The sequence below is a fragment of the Gymnogyps californianus genome, chromosome 1 (genome assembly GCF_018139145.2).
Source record: "Gymnogyps californianus isolate 813 chromosome 1, ASM1813914v2, whole genome shotgun sequence".
Lineage (NCBI taxonomy): Eukaryota > Metazoa > Chordata > Aves > Accipitriformes > Cathartidae > Gymnogyps > Gymnogyps californianus.
Genome location: NC_059471.1, coordinates 154,232,120 through 154,250,980, shown reverse-complemented (window position 1 = coordinate 154,250,980; position 18,861 = coordinate 154,232,120). Strand labels below are relative to the sequence as shown.

The 18,861-nt window shown below is 42.1% G+C and overlaps 1 protein-coding gene across 2 annotated transcripts in view; it reads left to right on the top strand.

Annotated features, from left to right (window-relative positions):
- Positions 1-14,252, top strand: part of CREB3L2 (cAMP responsive element binding protein 3 like 2) — an 80,484-nt gene extending 66,232 nt beyond the window's left edge. For both annotated transcript variants that reach the window (XM_050915192.1, XM_050915193.1), the window contains 6 exons: positions 101-159; positions 1,533-1,601; positions 8,756-8,855; positions 9,812-9,938; positions 10,626-10,851; positions 11,793-14,252. In XM_050915192.1, coding sequence (XP_050771149.1) covers positions 101-159; positions 1,533-1,601; positions 8,756-8,855; positions 9,812-9,938; positions 10,626-10,851; positions 11,793-11,868 — 657 coding nt within the window. In that variant the 3' untranslated portion in view covers positions 11,869-14,252. The remainder of the gene's footprint in view (positions 1-100; positions 160-1,532; positions 1,602-8,755; positions 8,856-9,811; positions 9,939-10,625; positions 10,852-11,792) is intronic.
- Positions 14,253-18,861: the final 4,609 nt, after the last annotated feature.

Genomic DNA, 18,861 nt, shown 5'->3' with positions numbered 1-18,861 from the left:
TGAATCTAATAACGTCAGGGCTTTTTACCAGTTTATTAATTCATCTCTGATGCTTTTTTTTCTGTGCAAATATTTGGTGTTTTTCTTCCTTTTTCCTTAGATCTCTGCCCAGGAAAGTAGAAGAAAAAAGAAAGAATACATGGACAGTCTGGAAAAAAAGTAAGCCAGCCTCCTTCCTGTTTCAAGCGGGCCAATAGCACTAGTTGCTGGACTGGGAAGGGATCCAGCTGTTGATGCTGGGACTGTTTCGTGCACAGAACGCCAGCTGCCATCTCGTGGTTATGACTGAGAAAAGCCCCTTCTTCTGGCTTCTGCTTGTACGTGTGCTGGGGCGCTGCATTCATGACTGTGTCTACCTGCAACAGGTTGCTAAATGCCTACAAAGACTTTAAACCTTAAATAAAGCAAGACCCATCTGCTGTTGGCCTCCCCCTCATGCAACTCTGTTGGCCTAGTGGGCAGGCAGTGTCCAGGGAAAGGTGGATTCAGAGTGAATATATTCTGTCTTCTAGTGCAGATGGAGACAGAAAAAAGAAGTGGGTGAATCAAGACTGCCTGGGAAAGTAAGCAGGACTCAGGAAAACAGCATGTGACCATTGACTTCCTTTAGCGAGAAGGAGCCAAACCCCCAGTTAGTGATATATATCCCAAGTTAATCTTTCTTCCAACAGACATAATGTTTCTCTTATGCACTTCACCAGATGGATCTGTTAAACTCCTTGTACCATCTTTGGTGATATCCTTGATGCAATTTCCTTTTTTTCTTCTTATCTCTTTATGGATGAGTCTTGCTTTCTCAGAGTTTCTCTTGTGAAATTCCGTCATATACATACAGATATCAAAGCTATTTCCCTTTACCTTTTTCCTTCTTGAAGCTATTCTGGCTGGTCATGTTTGTCTTTTTAGGAGTCCCATATTTTTACTTGGAGCTCTTATGTGGCATGTCATATGATAACCAACTTTAGGAGGTTTCTAGGGGCAGTGTGGAAATGAGCAGTCTCTTGGAAATGAATCCTCCTGGCTTATTAATCTCCCTAAACTTGAAATTCAAGGATCTGATTTCAGAAGCGCGGCATTCGCTAGTTGCTTGGTGCCTCATCGTAGCAATGAAATGCCCACATTGAACACCTTTGCACAAAATATTTGCTAACAACATAAGTAGAGCGTGTTCTGTGACTTCTAAAGTATCTGTCCCATGGCCCGATGCACAGAGAAAGTCTGAGCAGGGTCTTTGCTGTTGCTATTTCAAGGGGCAAAAAGTAGTTACAGTCCATCCTGAATGAGCTGCACCTACTGGGATGTAGTTGAGCACTGTAAGCAGGTGCTCCACAGCCAGTAGTATCTTTTGCAATGTCTTTTACACTATGAAGTATGACTAAAGATTATGACTAAAGTTCTTTGGTGTAACTTTTCATTAAATATAGGCAAGGTCATAGAGCTCTCTGTGAAGGCAAGTTTGGTTTGTTTTACAATCTCTTTAATAAATGACTGATTTTTTTACATTCCTCTTTCTTTCCTTGTGCTGTCTTCAGAGTTGAGACCTGTTCAAATGAAAATAGTGAGCTGCGTAAGAAGGTTGAAGTCCTGGAGAATACTAACAGGTAAGGTATGAATGGAATAAAACAGAACTGTAGCATGATATTACAGTGAAAAGTGAAAATCTGCAAGTTAAGAGATCAACTGAAATGTGAACAATAGCTGTATGCAATGTGGTTAATGTCAAAGATGAGGAAGGCCAGTTATCATGACTGCAGTGTGGTGTAAAGCATGGAGGCTTTGATGTCAGGTCTTAAACTGTCTCCCCAGCCTCTGGTGTGCTTGAGAAACCTTTTAGCACTCTTTGAGTTCTTCCACTGCCTAAGGAAACGTAATTAGTGACACGTAACAAACAAAAAACTACAGCCCAACTCTCCAAATTGTCTTTATTTAGTGAAAGACTGTTCTGACAGGAGACCTTAACCTGGAACATGACACTTCCAGAAATCACAGTGCTGAAACTCAAGAGTCGTTATTAGTTCTTTCTGGACTACTAGATGTGATTGCAATTACTGTGCACCCTTCTAACCATCTCACACCCCAGAATTTCCTTCATTTGGAGGGGGAAAATCAACTTCTTGTTTCTTCATTTCGGAAGAAATGGGTGACTTAGTGGTGGCTTTCTCAAAGGACACATGGCAGAAAATGTTGAATAGCTGAGCTTTTAATCGGATGTTAGCTGAGAGTGGAGCGTCAGTCATGGCTTATGCTCAGTGTGTTCTCTAATGATGGCAAATTCCAATGAGTAGGTACTAGATAAGCCCACTGTTAACACCTTCTAGTTAGGGGCATTTGTAGTGATGGTTGAATATTACCAGTGAACATGATGGTAGCACTAAAGTGTGGGAGGAGGCTGCGTTTTGAAGATAAGACCCACGATCATGGAAAATGGCCCTAGAGCTTGTCTGGCAGCCAATATATTGCTAATTGAGTGGCATGTGTTGTTTCTAATCTCCGGATCCAATCTCTGATTTCATGGAGCCAGACCCTGTAGCACTGTAATTTGCTGGAGAGTGTCTCCCACACACTGCTCATGCATAAAGACATCTGCTGCTTGTTTGAAGAGAGCCAAGCCATTTCTGTGCCTCTTGTATCTTCCTCCAGGGTTTTACATAAAAGAACCAGGAATTGTTCTGTAGATGTGGAGTAGGTTTTCTCTCCCAGGATCTGTCCCAGGAGGTGTTGAAGCCAGCTGCTCTAAGGAAAGGTGCAGCTGTGGATGAACCACTCAGGGACAACATGTGGTCAAGCCTAGAGCTGTACTCCCCAGTTCAGCTAAATTTGGCCAGCTGTTTTCATCTGAGTTGTTGTGGATGCAGTCATGAGAACAGCTTTGTTGGTATTGTCCATCCTTTTAGACAGGACCTTTAGCATCTTATCTATTATTTGATGATCTTGATTCTCTCATGCTAAATGCTCTAAAAATATTGAGGTAAGTGGTGTTATCTCCAAATCTTTCATACTTTGGGCATGTGGGATGAGTTGCATTGTTTCTTCCCTCTGCAATAGCATTGATATTGATTTGTAATCTCCAGCAGAGAAGGAGATGTTCCTGACCCTCTGCACAGAAATTCTTGTAATTCATGGCGATGCTGTTTTGGCTATTTAGATACAAACTGTATCTAAAATCTGTTAAGGCTTCAAATTGAAGTACTGAGAAATTTGTAAAAGTGCCTACTTTCATCAAGCCTGAATTATGTAACATACCACATTATGGGTTTTTTCACCTTAACCCCAAAGAGCCACTTTTCTTATTTAGTGTATAATTGTGCAACTATCTCATTCAGAGAATGGTTCCAGGCCCTTGTTTAATGTATATTATGCACTTCCTGTGGTGAATTCAAAATGTCTGGTTTCCTCATTGGTATTTGCACAGACCCTTGATGTGGCATCCAGAAACTGTTCAAATGTTTCAGAACTTGTCTTCACAGCATCCTATAGCTGGTACTTCCATCTCCTATGTACAGTCAGGAATCAGCGTTCAAAGCAGTGATGGTCAAAAGTATGCAGTGTCAGTTTATTCTTGGATGCCCAAATTTATATGTTTAGAACTTTATTTTTCAAAGTACCTAGCACACAGTCATACACACATGTATCTTATTTAATATGCCCAAAGCAGAGCCCCAGTTGACTTTAGTTGCAACTTTGAGTGTTCAATGCAGTAAAAAATGAAGACGTCATTGAAGATACTATCTAAAAGTAGATCTACAAACATTAGAGCTGTTCTTTTGTTGTGAAAAGTTGTAAGAGTGGAAGAAAGATAACAGGAAAATAAGAGCTGTGATTACATGTAAAAATGTTCATGCATTCAAGCGTAGGTGAAGACAAAGCTGGTTTTTTACCTTGTTGGAAAACTGGGCTATAGCTGCTTACCTAAAACTTAATGCACATGTATATGCTGTCAGTCAGTGTCATATTTTTGTAGTCTGGCTGGAGTAGAGAGGAACTGAAGGGCAATTTCCAAAACATACAACTATTGAACAGCAGAATTTCCTTTAAGTATGTGCAATCAGTTTTTTAGAGCATGTTATTCTATATCTAGAACACATTTGCACAGATAGATACCTAAGACTTCAGGGAAACCCTGCTTGCATTTCAAAATCTGGCTCCAAACCATGGAAACACTAGAATTTCTTCTGGTAAAAATGTTCCTACATTATTCTCAGTAACATGAAAAAAAATATTTAAAATCCCTGAGAGCCTGCGTTAGCCTGAAATTCTGGATCTGAAAAGATGTGATGTAAAAGGTGCAAGTGTGGTTAAAAAATTTGCATCCAGAAGCATCTCCCTTGACATTCATGCATCTTAAAAGGCAAGGCAGGAAGCTGGGGATCAAGATGCAGGGGAGTTTTTAATTCTCATTACTCTGAGTGGGTGACTGCAGCATTTTTGGCATCTTTAGTATTAGAACACTAGCATATGTTTCCTCTCCTAATTTATGTGACTCAGTCCCTTGAAAGAAGCCCATCCAAGTTCTTTTCTAGGCAGTTTTCTCAAAACTAAGGAAGCACATTATTACATGCATATCTGTTATGTCTTGTAGCCACAAGTGAGCCAGGCTCTCATTGGTTTCAGTAGCATCTGAACATGTGGGGCACTACTGTCTTAGAAAGCAAAGGGTGTGAGAAGAAGCTGGCACCAAGAGTTGAACTGACTTGTCCCAGTCACCAAGAAGGCTTGATCCACTCACGTTTTGGCACTGGCACCAAAGGCAGAAACTGCCAGTGATCTAGGGGGTTGAATACGGTCTCTGATGCCAGCATTGTCTAGCTGGGAGCCATGGCTATTTGGGCTTAAAGACAGTATTGAAACATCTGGTGCTGTGTATGACATATCAGAAGTACTTCTGCTTTTCATTTCTGTTGAGTCTGTATTTATAAATATATTGATGATCACTTTTCCTGGAGAAATGATAGACATAGGATCCAATTAGCATATGCTTGAGTGTCACACATGGACAATGCGTGTAAGTAGCTGCTAGAGTTGCTTCCATGCAGTAATGACTAGCAAGTTGTGTAGATCTCCACTCTGACAGGCACCTTAAAGGCAATGGCTTTATAAATACAATCGGGATATTCTTCCATTTCTCATTCTCCTGCTCAAGCTATTGTTACAACTCCCAGTCATCTAAAGATCGTGTTGCATATCAGTCTGACCCACCAAGGGTTTATCAGCACCAAAGCTGCCAGACTTCACTGATTTGCTTGGCTGTTCCTTTATTTGAGGCTGGTAAAGTCATTTTACCAAGTCATTTTCAAGGAGTGAAGGACCTGGATTTAAGTTGCAATGAGATTCTTGCACTTCATTTCAGACCACCCTTATAATAGTTGACAAAGCTTGACAGCCCTGGAGCAACTCCTTGTTTTCAAAGCAGCAGGACAGTGTTTTTTATGCTGAAACATCTTTGATGAAAAATTGCTGGATTTTTTCTTTGTAATTCAAATGAGGAAAAATTGTGGATTTTTTTCTGCTTAGACGTATTCTGGTGTTTCAGTGAAAACCTTACTTTGGGATTTGCTCTCTTTCCTACAAATAGGACAGGCAGAGAAGGAATCTGTGTGTAGAGTTGGAAGACAGAATAATGTTTTCTGTCAAAACATTTAGGTTTTGTTCCTTACAAAGTAGATAAATTCTCTGAAAAATCTTGATCAAAATAAACAGTGTTTGGTCTCCCCTAGAAGCTGTCTTTTTTTGTTTAAATCAATGTTGGATTTTAAACATAAACACTGAATTGAGGAAGCCTCCCAGGTGGCTAGGTCCTGGTGTGACAAATTTTCTCTCCTTAATCAAAGTGTCACTGGAAGCAGAGGGGAAGCCTTGACTTGTTCCTTACTTTGGTAGTGAAAGGGGCTCTTCTGAAGATGAATACGTGAATGTGCACATGAAAACAAGACATCGCAGGCAGAGTGAATTTGCTGGCAGTGTGTGGAAGGGAGAGCAGGAGTCTTCAGTCACTTTTCAGCTTTCCTATGAGGTGCTTCCATTGGCAGAGAAAAGCGTGAAAGCACGTTCACACCTCCTACGGAGGTGACCCTCTAATTGAATATCACTGTGAAATGTGTCAGACACAGTGAAAATAATCCCTGTGGGTGCAAACCCCCTTATGCACGCTGCCTTGGGATTACATTTTCTCCTGTTAGGACTTAGCCATAGGCAGTGTGTTTCACTAAAAGCGTTCGTGGCCTTCCTGCTGCTATTTAGAGGGAGCATCTTAGTTCAACATAAGTCCCTGTTCTGCAGAGCAGAGAGCTGCTCCTTTTCCCTCTCTTAGTCCAGATCATCCCTGCAGCCGTCCAGTAACAATGAAGGCAGCTTTTGCGTGGGAAAGATCTTTTGACCTCGGAATCCAGTCTTCCACCATTCCACATTCAAACAGAGAATAAAAGCACCAAGGAGTGCCCCATTTTGGCGGTGGCAGGGTAAACTGTTATCATCTCTGAACAAATAAACTTGTTTCTTGCTCTTGCCTCAGCTCTTGCCCTTAGTTAGAAAATAAACCTGTAGCCTGTCAGCTCCCAACACTGAGTCCTTGCCTGTTGAGAAGTAGACAGTAGCTCTGCTCAAACAGATAAATGACTTGGGGGAGAAGGACATTTTATATGAAGGTAGTTGGTAAATAACATGGGGGATGGATCTTCCTCTGTGTATAGGAGACCTCAGAATGCCTGCCTAATTATGCTTTCCCAAAAGAGAGTGTTTTGGAATCAGCTCTCTGTGCCCACTCTGCCCAGCGGGTTTTTTAAATTGGGCACAAAAAGGCAGAGATGAGCAAAATGAGGAGAATTGCCTCTTCTCTGTTGATTTCCTCACCAGCCATTAGCTGTTTTCTCACTGACGCCTCCACAAAAAGTGGCAAGAATGATCAGCATTTCAAGGCTGCTGCTGTTGCCAGCCCCTGAGCTGGGGAGGAGGAGAGCTCCTTCCTCCTCGCTCCGCAGAGCTGTTCTGTGTCGAGCCCAGTGACTCAGGCCTGAAACGGGGGAAAGATTTAGTCTTCTATAATAGCACAGAAATAGCAGGGTTAAAAAGGCATTGCTGTATAACATAGCTGGTGGCATATGGTGGGAATACTGTATGCAGCATGTTCTGTGTCGGAAAATGATATATACCATGTACGCAAGTCTTTGTGAACCCTATGCCATGTAGTGGATGTGAGGAGGAACTGGGGAGAGATGCAGAAGGGAGTAGGGAATGAAGATGGTCTCATTTATGAGATGGACAGTGTTTTCATCTCTTAATTTGCCTGTGGTCTCTCTAATAGTGAATAAAGGACTGAATTAGACAAGTCACTTTCTGTTTTTAAATATTGAGTTGCAGAATAAACCATGATCTCAAGAGCATGCAAGACATCCTTCCTTAATAAGTTGAGAAGGATCTGCTGGCCCAGATAAATCTGTGCTGTGAGCATGCTTTGTGCTCATTTCAGAATGCATTCCTGAAGTCCTTGAATTCATTAAACCCTAATTAGCAATGAGCATTGATGATTAAAAAAATCTATAATAATAGGCAGACCAGTGTATATTGAGCTGTGAAGGCACCTCTGGGTCTGTCCTACAATTAGCTTTCAGCCAGTTTGATCTTAAAATAATCTCTCTATTTTCTCTGACATCCTGACCTTGCCTCTTGCTTTAGCATTTGACGTTGCAGCCTCCAAAGCTGTTGCCTGGAGTTTTGTGGGGGTTATCCTCCGCAATAGATTGTGAGACTTAAAGGAGAAGTGAAAAGTAAAGTTGGAAACAAACAGCAGATTTAACATCTTGATACAAAATTGTACTATATTTGTGTCAAGGACGAGCATTTGGGTTACTCCTTGTCTGTTAAAAAGCTTTAATGAAAACAAAATGAAAACTGCTGTGAAAACCCTGTATCAATCATACTTTGAGATCATTTCCCATTTAAATGACTAGTATCCTGACTGTAGTAATTGATGGTACAGCAGAAGAAAATCAGCCAGAAAGACAGAAGAATATCCTCCTGGTCTGGGACTGTTGACTCCAACCACAAGAGAGTTGCCATTGTGGTTGGGACGTCTGAAAGACATAGTCAGAGTAGCCACTTGAAGCATCTGTGATTTTTGTCAACTCCTGGAGGATTTAGCAAATAGCAATAAAGTGCTTTATTTAATAAATGAATTTGAGAAATGGAGTCTGTGCCTATGTCTGGCTTTAAGTCTTTCTCTTTGAAAATGGTCCAGCATGTGGTCCAAACCACTGTACAGCAGGTTTTCAGAAAAAGGAGGTAGCTGTATACCTCTACCACCAATTAGAGCAGTTATAAAATTGCTTCTGCACCTTTTCAAATAATGGCGAAACTGCTGCTGAATTCATGACACAGAATCAGGTTGTATACGCATCTAGTCACTTGCATGTAGAGCAGTTTCAGTTGTTTGTACGCTTACCAGAATCGTTTCTTGTAGAAACACTGAAAACATGATTTTTATTTATAATAGCTTTCTGAAAATACTGAAGAAGTAATTGTTCAGGGACATCAGTTGAGGGAAAGGCAAAAGATCTTCTTGAAAGTTCCAGTGTTAATACATGTAAAAACTTTGTAAAATTAAAAACATTCCTTGCTACTAACTTCAAGGAGAGGACTTTAACTATCTGTACCTTATCATAAATGCTTTATTATTGCCAGGTGTGGAATATGAAGCAAAAAGCTATTTAACCAGCACGTAGATCAGTGTGTGTGATGCTTGTCTGTTGTTTTTGCTTTGCAGAACACTTCTGCAGCAGTTGCAGAGACTCCAAGCCATGGTTGCTGGGAAAGTGTCCCGTTCATGTAAGGCAGCTAGCACACAGACAGGGACCTGTCTTATGGTGAGTGTCCCTAAAGCTGGGAATTGCAGGGGAATGAGAATCTCTTTCAACTGCTCAAAGGCACATCCCTTGTTCTGCAAAGCTCCTCACTTGCAAATTCTCAGCTTGGGAAACTTCTCTTCATAATTTGATAATTAATTTTGAGGTAGGTGAGACTCCTGGCTGATGAAGATTAATGGTTGTGGGAAGGCATTAAATTCTGGAGGAGACTGGACCTGTGCTTTTGGTTGGGTGCTGCGGTGGTGAAAGAAGGAGCACTGCTCCTGTGAGTGACCTGTTCTATTATTTCCTACAATATTGTACAGGAGAAATGGTGTCTAGGGTTGTAAAATGAAAACAAGGGTGACCTTTGATGCTTGGTTCTTTTGATGCCAGTAAAAATAAACTTGCTCATCCAAATAAAAATATGACTAAGGCTGTAAATCTGCCTCTGTCCTGTTTCAGTAATAGTAGTCAGGATAAGAAAATTATTAGAACGGAACTTTCCCTTTTCCCTCCTTACACTCAGCCAGCAAGTTCCCTTTATACTAGTGCTATAAATTGATGGAAATGATTTTCAAGGCCTAAGTTGTTCTCCTAGTCTGCCAGCCTCTCTGTCATTTCAAAGCAAGACTGGGGCCAGCAGCAGAAATAACCTTGGAAATTCCCAACAGGATCTGTAAAACACACGTGGTGGTTGTGTCTGCTTTTCAACTTTGGGAGTAAATAAGGCTACAGGCCAGAATGGTGGCAGACATTGAAAACAAACTCCAGCGTTGAAATCTGCCCTTTGAAACACTGAATTGTTATTGTATATGTGCCTTTGCTAAGAGCCACTGTATGTAGTGATGAAAATAGCCTCAAATGATTTGTTTTGAAAAAGTATCAGATCTGCTTTGTGTTGATTCTTTCTTTTGATGTGCACGTGTGGGCCGAGAGCTAGCGCACTTACCTCTTCTGCATCCTCCTTTTGCCAGATGGTGGTGCTGTGCTTTGCAGTAGTTTTTGGCAGCTTCTCTCAGAGCTATGGGCCGTATCCTTCTGCTACAAAGATGGTGTTGCCCAGGCAGCATTCCTCGCCAGAGTCCTACACAGACTCCATTGGTAAGTGACAGCTATCCCAGTCTTGCTCCCTGCTTGGTTGTGCTTTGGCACTTGTTTTCCACCCCCATCCCTAACCCCCTCCTCAAGCACCTCTTGCTTTTCCGCTCCTTAGCGGGCCATTCCTTGATATACCTAAGTCTTTCAAAGGATAGCTTGGCAAGCTGTTCTGATGGCAGAGGACTTCATAGACATGGGCAAAGCCTTTCCCCGTTAGCCTGCTTGGTACTTCTGTTTAAAGCAGTTTTGTTTCTGTTTGTGGAATTAAAGCTAGTGGTCTGTAAAAGGTAGCAGGATTTCTACTTGGTGGCAGATGTTCATACTCTTAAAACTCACAACTGATATCAGCTGGTGTGTCCTTTGCCAGTGTCAACAAAGGGTCCAAGGACTGAGTGAGAAACTGTTAGTATTATATACCCGTAATGAGCCAGTTGCTTTCAACATGTATTACCAAAGTGATTGTTTCATTTTATTCTTGTTTTGTGAATAATTCAGAGCTTTTTGATCCCTACCTGGGCTGTTGCTGTGGTGTCTTTCCTCAGCTATCAAATTACCAGTTAATCACTATGAAAAGAAAAGACCTTTGCAGCTTTAGTTCTGCTCTGACAGTTTCCCTTTCCTGAAATGACCAGGGCTGTTCTCTGAGCTGCCTGTTTCTCATCTCTTTTTGCCTTCTGTCTTTGTATGCAGTGAGGTCAAGGAGTCTGCTAATTTATGAAGAGCCTCACCAACTGGAGGAGTCGTCAAGCCCGCTCTCCTTTGCAGATCGCAATGACAGGCAAGCAGACACCTCCAAGTACACAGCGTTGTCCCTGGAAGCCATGCCAGGGACACAGCAGGATGATATCATGCAGTTCACAATAGCCAACGAGACGAGGCTAGAGAAATCGGTGCTGCTGGGCCTGCAGCAGCACAGGTGAGTGCAGGGTGGGCTGCTTGTCGTACGGGTGTTCCGCGTCACTGTCATTTGTGCCTGGAGGCCAGCAGTGAGACTAGGGGCTCAGCTATGCTGGGCACTGTGAAACATGAAGTACCAGTTTGGTCTCTATCTGGGGAGCTTATAGGCAAAGTTATTGTTACTCTGGAGAGGTGGTTGCAACAATGTTGTAGTAATACAGCCACCAAACTTAGTGCTTCTGCCAGAAACCTGACCCCTGTAAGCCTGTTAGTTGTGCCTACCCACTTCTTTAAGCACTTACTTCTGTGTCTCCTAAAGGAATAAGCTTTTGCCAGTTGGGTGGGAAGTGTGAGGCTGTGACTCACTGGGCTTTCTAGGAGGTTAGGGTGTGAAGAGCTGGAGCTTCTTGCAGCAGTGATCTTACTAAAGCATTACTGTGGAAAGTTTGCAGGACTCAGTCTTAAGAGACAGACCTGTAAAGTTATCTGAACTACTTAACACAGAGTTCCTTTGTAATTTTTTTTTTTTTTTTTTTTTTTTTTAGCATAAATGTAAGTTTTGGGGGCCTCTGAAAAGAGAGAGATTCACTGGTTTAAATATGTGTGTGCAGTTTTCTTTCCACTGTACCTTTTCTTGTCCTGCCACTGTCCTATTGGCCCAGGTCTTGGTCCCTGCTAACAAGCAGTAGCAAGCACACCAAACAGTGGAGAGAGGGATTTTGTTTGGAAGCATGCTATTCTGAGGGTTAGGATCAGCCATATCACCCTAAGCATGCCTTCTGAGCACTTGTGTCAAAGTTATACCTAGAGCCAAAGAGATGACTAATTCAGTGTGTTACCATACTCCAACTGACAAGTACCTGGTAAATACTGAGTGTCTTTTTAGCATTAGCCAATTCAAGCACTATATGCACTTTAAAAAATGACTAACTATTGTTTTGGGTTTTTTGTTCCCTGCAGAGTCAACTCCGAACTAGAAGGAAATGAAACACTGAAGATAATTGAAATAGATAGAAGAGTCAATGCCACCTCTTAAAAAAGGCCTTTTTTCTTGACTTCCCTCTTTCCCACATATTTTCAACCAAAGTCCCCTTGACTTGTCATCCTCAGTGAACCAAAGCACAAAAGAGAGGGAGTTCAACTTCTGCATTGACTGGTGAGGCTGTGACTGCAGATGGGATCTCCTGTCTTTGTAACTCCATTCCTCACTTCACACACAGTCCCTGTCTTTGCTTTTATTCCTTCCCTTTCTAATACTGCAAGGGCAGGATTGAATTATGATGGCAGATGATGCCAGCAGTGTGCCGGTGACTGGTGGGCGTGTGTGTGCATGCATGCACAGATCCTAATCTGAGCACAAAGACATTCTGTAGAAGAGTGAAATATGCAAAACCGATGGGAGCATGTGGGAGATAGGTTTCTTGGGAGAAGGTAATTGAGAGAAAGAGGAGATGCAGCATGATGCTGCTCAGAATCTAGCCACAGCTCTGTGCCTACTGGTCTATAGCACTTGAGCCTTTTGGGGGGATTGAGAAGCATGTGTGTAGCCTCCTTCTGAAGGGACAAGAAAGGGCCCTGATACTGCTGAGTTAACAGCACAGGCAGGAGAGGGGTGGGCAATGATGCTGCTGAATTGTCCTCCTTTAGCTCCTTCTCTTCTCCCCTCCAACCTCTTTATCATTTAGTTGGGTAGGTTTCTCTCTGGGTTGAAAGCAGTCCTGGTAGGTTTCCCTACTCCTTCCACCCTTGTGGAATTCAAGCAAAGATCAGTCACTGTCTTGTCACACTTTGTGTGGGAGAATTATGCTAGTTTAACTAAATCTGTTTAGAAAGCAGGTTTTGTTAAATTTATGCAATGTTTTGGATGGATGTCCTTTAGTTTGCTTAAGGCTAATCTGTTTAGCTTAAATCAGTTCTTTCCCAACAAACTAAATCAATGTAAGGCTTAAACCAGAAGTGCCTCCTGAGAGGACCATATGGATTTAATTTATTGGCTTCTAGATGCATTGATGGCATTTCTTATGTAGACCTGGTCTCAGATTGTCTTGTGTTTTCCTTTCCTTGCCATCTTCCTGTTACTGTTGTAAATAGTATTTATTAGCTTTGCAAAATTTTGTTCAGGCGGTCGCAATAAAGAGAACTGAGCTTCCCTAACCCTGCAAGTGGCCTGGGCAAACCCTGAAATCGGACACACAAATGTCACTGAACACCCATTCCCTCCCCCCAAACGTGAATTGCCCTAAAATAAAGCCATGTGTCTTATCTTCCTCTTACCTCCTTTTCTAGAGATGTGATCTTAGACCAACTGCTTAGCTGAAAAGATAGGGGTATAGGTAGCCCCAGCTAAGCACAGTTCAGGCCTGGAGGTGGTAGATACTGTATTAACTGTATGGCAAGACAGCCTCTGACCTGAGGAGTTGAGTACGTAGGCAGGAGACAAGGCAAAAGAGGAATGAGATGGGCACATAGGGAGGTGAAGTGACTCGCCCAAGTTCAGTGGAAAAGCCAAGAGCAGTATTCAGGTCTGATCCTGGCCCAGTACTCTTCTGCCTTCTTTGCTTCCTCCTTGCCCCATGTAGCTGTTGCCTTTAAGGGTTCTCCCTCTCTCAATGCCCTGGTCATGCCTTTGCCCGAGCTGTGCTTCTTGCAATTTGTCCTTGCAGTGGCACAGTCGAACCTACCCCAGGATTTGAGCAGGGTTTTATCTGGTTACTACAGAAGGGCACTCAGTCTCCATTGAGGATGGATTTAATGTGAAAATCCTAATTCAGCAGGCTAGCGTCGCTACTTGACAGTTTATCAGAAGAAGTCAATTTAAAAAAAGAATAAAGAATTTTGAAGCTCTTTTTTATTTTTTTCCTAATGATAAATAAGGGAAAAACTAACCTAGCCTTACAAGTGATTTTTTACCATGTACAGTAGATATTTCCTGCAAGTATTCTATTTTGTAAAATATTAGATTTGTATTTTATTACAGCAGCTGCCACACCAGCCCCTTTCTTCTTCTTCATTCTCCTTAGACTTTCTTCCTTCGGTATCCTATTTGCCGCCCTGAGGCCTGACTCAAAACTCAGTGAAATGAATGGAAAGAATTCAGTGAATTACAGGGGACTGTGGATCAGTCCCCACTGTGCCATTTTAAGAAGGCGTTTCACATTAGTGACAGTGAAACACGTGCCTGACTCCATGAGCTAGTAATGAGTTTTGGTCTACAGACGTGCTTTCTAGGTAACGCCCTATTCTTCTATGCAAGTGCCTTTTTATTATTTTACCTTTGGTGGCAATGAGAGGAGAAATGCTGTTGTAAGTCTATTTTGCAAGTGTTCCCTTCTTCTTGGCACAGGTCAGTCTCCTCCCTAAAGTCTCTTTCCCTTCACAGTCATCCTGCTGGGTCCTCTGAATCATTCCAGTATCCACCAACAACGCTTGTATGATTTTTATTTTTTTTTTTTTTTTTTTTAACGATTTAAGGCTTCACATAAATAACTAACACTGGTGGGTGCCGCAAGGGGTGGCTGCATTGCTTAGCCACATGAGGTCAGCAAAGTGACAGGAAAAAGCTGGGACTGACCCTTCCATTACCGTATGGCTGGTCAGCGTAAGTGGGCAAGGTCATAGCTTAGAAAATTCCTTAAATGGTCTTTTTTTTTTCAGAGCACCCATGGTTTGCCACCTCTGAGGGCAACTGAATGGTTAAGTCTTCTGCAAAAGAGGCCCCCAGCTGTCGAGCACAACACTGCTCTTACTAGTCTTGCAGTTTGCACTGTGCATAAGTAGGAGGCCGCTCTGCCTGAGCTCATGCCCATTACCAGTTAAATGGATCACCTCCCATTGCAGATACAGCTGACTTCACTGTATTAAAACCAAAACTGAATTATTTCTCAATACTTAAAGGACAGACAATTTTGCAAAACCCAAACAACACCCCCTCTCCGAAACCTACTGCACTAGTCACCGTTAAAGCTTTGCCCTTTTGTTTGCTTAATTTGGGCATGTTGGTTCAAATCCGATTGGGAGATAGTCGTGTTTTCATCTGGAGCATTTTAAACTGGCCATGGTCTGGGGCAGGCCTCTTAACTAATTCATCCAAGCCAGTATGGCCATACCAATTTTCTGGTAACTGCTTGATAATCTATTTCTGTAATCTTAATTTGTGTAATCCTTTAAGTTATTTTTAGGTACTTTTGGGGGGAATCTCTTGACCTAGCACACACATTGCTTGGGGATTTATTATATTAAATATTACTTCTTTATAATAAGGAAAACCTTTGCTTTACTTTGGTATGTTTGTGATCATTTTTCTTCAGGGGCCTTAACAGAACAGGTTTCTCTGCTAGATATTAGGGGCCAAAGAATCTCCTGCCATTACCTACCCACAGGCTGTTATGCAATAAGGACCTCGCTATCTCTAGAGGTAGTTTATGACCATGTTACATACCTAGCAGGGGGACAGAGGAGGCAGGACACGTGCAATTGCACTGCCAGCCTCAGCAGTCCAGGGGTGACCCAAGTGTGAATGCTGATGCACTGCAGACCACGTGGAGAGGCAGCTGTTATATGCTCTGTGTTAAGGGCATAGGGAAGGAGTAGTAAGGCGTATTCAGGGAGGATGCCAGTATAAGTGCTTTTAATTAGCTCAGCTATATTACTTGAGGTCTTAGCCTTCTGCCAGTATATTTTTCCCAGTGATCAGTGACTTGGTGCTGTGGAATAATGTGTGTGTATGGACAGGGTAGGCAAAGGCTTACGTGCTACTTAATTTCCATTTCCACTAGAGGACTTAAGTGATCCTTAGAGTCTTCAGCTGTAACATTATGCTGCTTGTCAGCCTGATTTTATACATGCTAGTAAACTTACCTTTTGGCCCATAGCTTTAAAGCATGTCTAGATCTGTCAGGTCTTTGCTTCTAGGGAGATAAGCTACGAAGGAATGTAGGGCATTATTTTTTTATATATATATATTTAAAAAGTATCAAGCACAGGGCATGTGACAGTTCTAATCTTGTTACCGGTGTGTAGATAATGTTGGGGGTTTTTTAACCCAGGCTATTTATAGTTCTTTGCTGCATTTCTCTTATTTCATCCGTACCATTCAATATTTTTCAGCAGCACAGACTAATAATGGATTAGGCTGAGGTTCTTAGGCCAGATCCCAGCTGATACAACACAGCACGCTTCTCACTTACCGCTTTTGGAGGCTGCAGGTCTGATTTATACTGGCAGGGGACCTCTTCCATATCTCTCTATGTAACAATGTGTCTCAGTGTATTCTTGATTTTTCTAACATAGAGCTGAAAATGAATATAAAAACTTTCTTGGTTGTTTTTTTTTTTCTCCTGCTAAAAATACCAACCCACTCTCCACTCCCATCCCCCCAAACTATCAGCGGTGAATTCTGTCTAGACGCATTTAGAATGTAGGTCAAGTAAATGAATGATACTAATTGCTACGTTGGGAGGGATTTCCACTGAGTATTTGGGCTCTAGATTCTAGCTAATGCCAAGAGGCCATTGTACAAAACCCACGCAGCTAAGAACAGAAGTATATGGTGTATTTTTATACTCTTGGTGACTAAAATATTTCTTTCTCAAGTCACTAATTAGAAAGGGAACATTTTGTATTCTGAAGGTGAAATGGTAGGTCAGTACTTTGTAACTACAAAAGTTATACTCGCCTATGTAAGTCGTGTAGTGCTATGATGCGTTGCTGCTTTGCACTATAGTGTTAAGGATAAACAACTTTGGGGGTTGCAAAGATGAATGAACTGGCTTACGTGTTAAGGTCTTTACAAATAAGATGTAAAGATTCAATCAATGGGCCAGGATATTGTAGCTTTCTCATGGCCAATAAAATGACAGTGGGCATTCAGGGATATGTTGAGGGTGTGATCTCAGTTACTACTGCATTGCTTAGGTGATCAGCATCCAGCGGCGACTCCAGGACTGAGAGGGAAATTGCCATTTGTTTTTGTGGTTTTCATGTCAGGCCTTTTTCTGCTTTACCAAGGTATATACCTGAATAGACTTCCTACGTAGAAAAGAGTGCATCTTACAGGAAACTCTTATTTGTGATGCTGAAATAGAGTTTCGATATTCTTTATTACCGGTAGTCTCTTCTTTGCCCTAAAGCCCATCTCCATGCTCTTCCTCTAAGAGCTGGAACTGAATAGGTGAGAACAAAACATGGGAAAGCTGGATTTGTAGATCTATATTACAGAAGAGATGAAGGAAATGGCTGATGAGGGGACTCCTGACATCACAGGGAAACTTCCTAGTTCTTGATTCCATAAATCAGCAATGATAGTCTTTTTCATTAGTTCCCCCCTTGTGTTAGCTTTACTCTTCCCCTTGCTCTTTAATACTATGCAGTCCTGTTTATGCATATCTGACCTTTATGGTATATGCCATTTTTCCTTCCAACCAGCAGGTAAAAATCTTTTTGAACTTTAGCAGCCCATAATTAAGGGAGTGGAAGGGAGAGAGGGGGAAGCAGAGGCAAGTAATCAATTTCTTTTAACAGAACTCTGCTTGTATCTGACTTTGCCATATCAGATTTTAGTTCAATGGTGCTGATGTAACGGCGTCTTGCTTTCTTCATTTGTACAGTTAGCAAGAATGAGTGCAAGCGTGTGTGTATCTGTGCATGTGTGCATGGTGAGCAATTAAAAAAAAAAAAAAACGCCGAGTGGTTTTTTTGATGTAGTAAGCATCACTAAATAAAGGCATCTACCTGAACACACAGGGCACATTCCACTTGGTGCAACAGAAAGTCCAGGCGTTTCTCTCTGAAACCTGTTCACATTCCACATCACCGAGCACTCGTAAAACTGTAGTGTGTATTGCTGTCTGAAGTCTGTCCCATTAGCAATTTTCGACTGAAAGTTGTTGCACTGTGTCATTTTGTGTGTATGCATAAATTGTCTGGCCTTTCTGTAGGATGGCTCTGGCTTGGTACAAAAAAATAATTACTTTAGGCTTTATTGTATCTTGGGGTATCATTTTTGTTCTGCAGAATTATGGCTTTGAATGCCTTTTTTTTTTTTTTTTTTTTTAAATGGTGTAAGTTAGCCTTGAAAAGTGGTCCCTGGGAGCTGACAGCTCAAGGAACACAATTTGTTGAGCTGGTCTTCTGGGAGAGGACCTAAAGATCCCCCCTTCCCCGGGAGCGCTACTGCCCTAACTGCCCCACGGGCGCAGTAAGATAGTAAGATATCAGCGAGGGGAAGCAGTTTGCTCTCAGAGGGCCATGCTGTGATGTAAGTACATCACGGTTTCCCTCAGATTCGTGAGGCCTTCCAAGGGTAAATTACCTGGTGTTACCCTCTTGAAGAGAAGTACATATCCAGGGCCAAAGCCATTGCCTTGGGCCGTGCAAAACAATACCTTGTGACTCTGGCTCTGTGTGTGACACCCCTAAGGCATTTCAGCTGATCTTTCCCTTTCCCTCTGTTCATGTGGATACAGTATGGGTTTGTACAAACATTTAAAACTATCTAAGATGAAAAGGACAGTGATACTACTGCAAAGGCACAGCCCCCTGAACTCCTTGGTAAGCTGCATTGGAGCCTCTTCTGACTGCAGATATCTCTGTTCTTTTGCCATAAGCCTGTTTAACTCTGTGTAAGTGTGTTCAGTGGCCTCTCTATTTTTGTACAAGCGCTGTCATCTGGATACGGTACCACCTAATTGTTCACACTGCAAACATGTCCATTGGGTGGAAAGAAATTGCTGTTTTTCCTTTTTAAATCGTCTGCTTGATTCTACGAAAGAACAGACTACCTGCTTTTGTAGCCTAAACATGTATGTAGCTAAGTATGTTATGCTTTTCATTTCTTGCAAATAAATATTTTCTGTAGAAAAAGCAAGTACAGCTTGTTTGCTTTCCTGAGGGTTGGAAAAGATCTGGTCCCTTGGCTTTCCCAAATGCGGCGCTGCGCGCAACGTGTCCGTCTTCAACACGTCAGAACCCCGGTAATTTAGCACGTTGCTAGACAGAGGTTAAAAGCAGCGGTGTGGGTTTTTACTGAAGC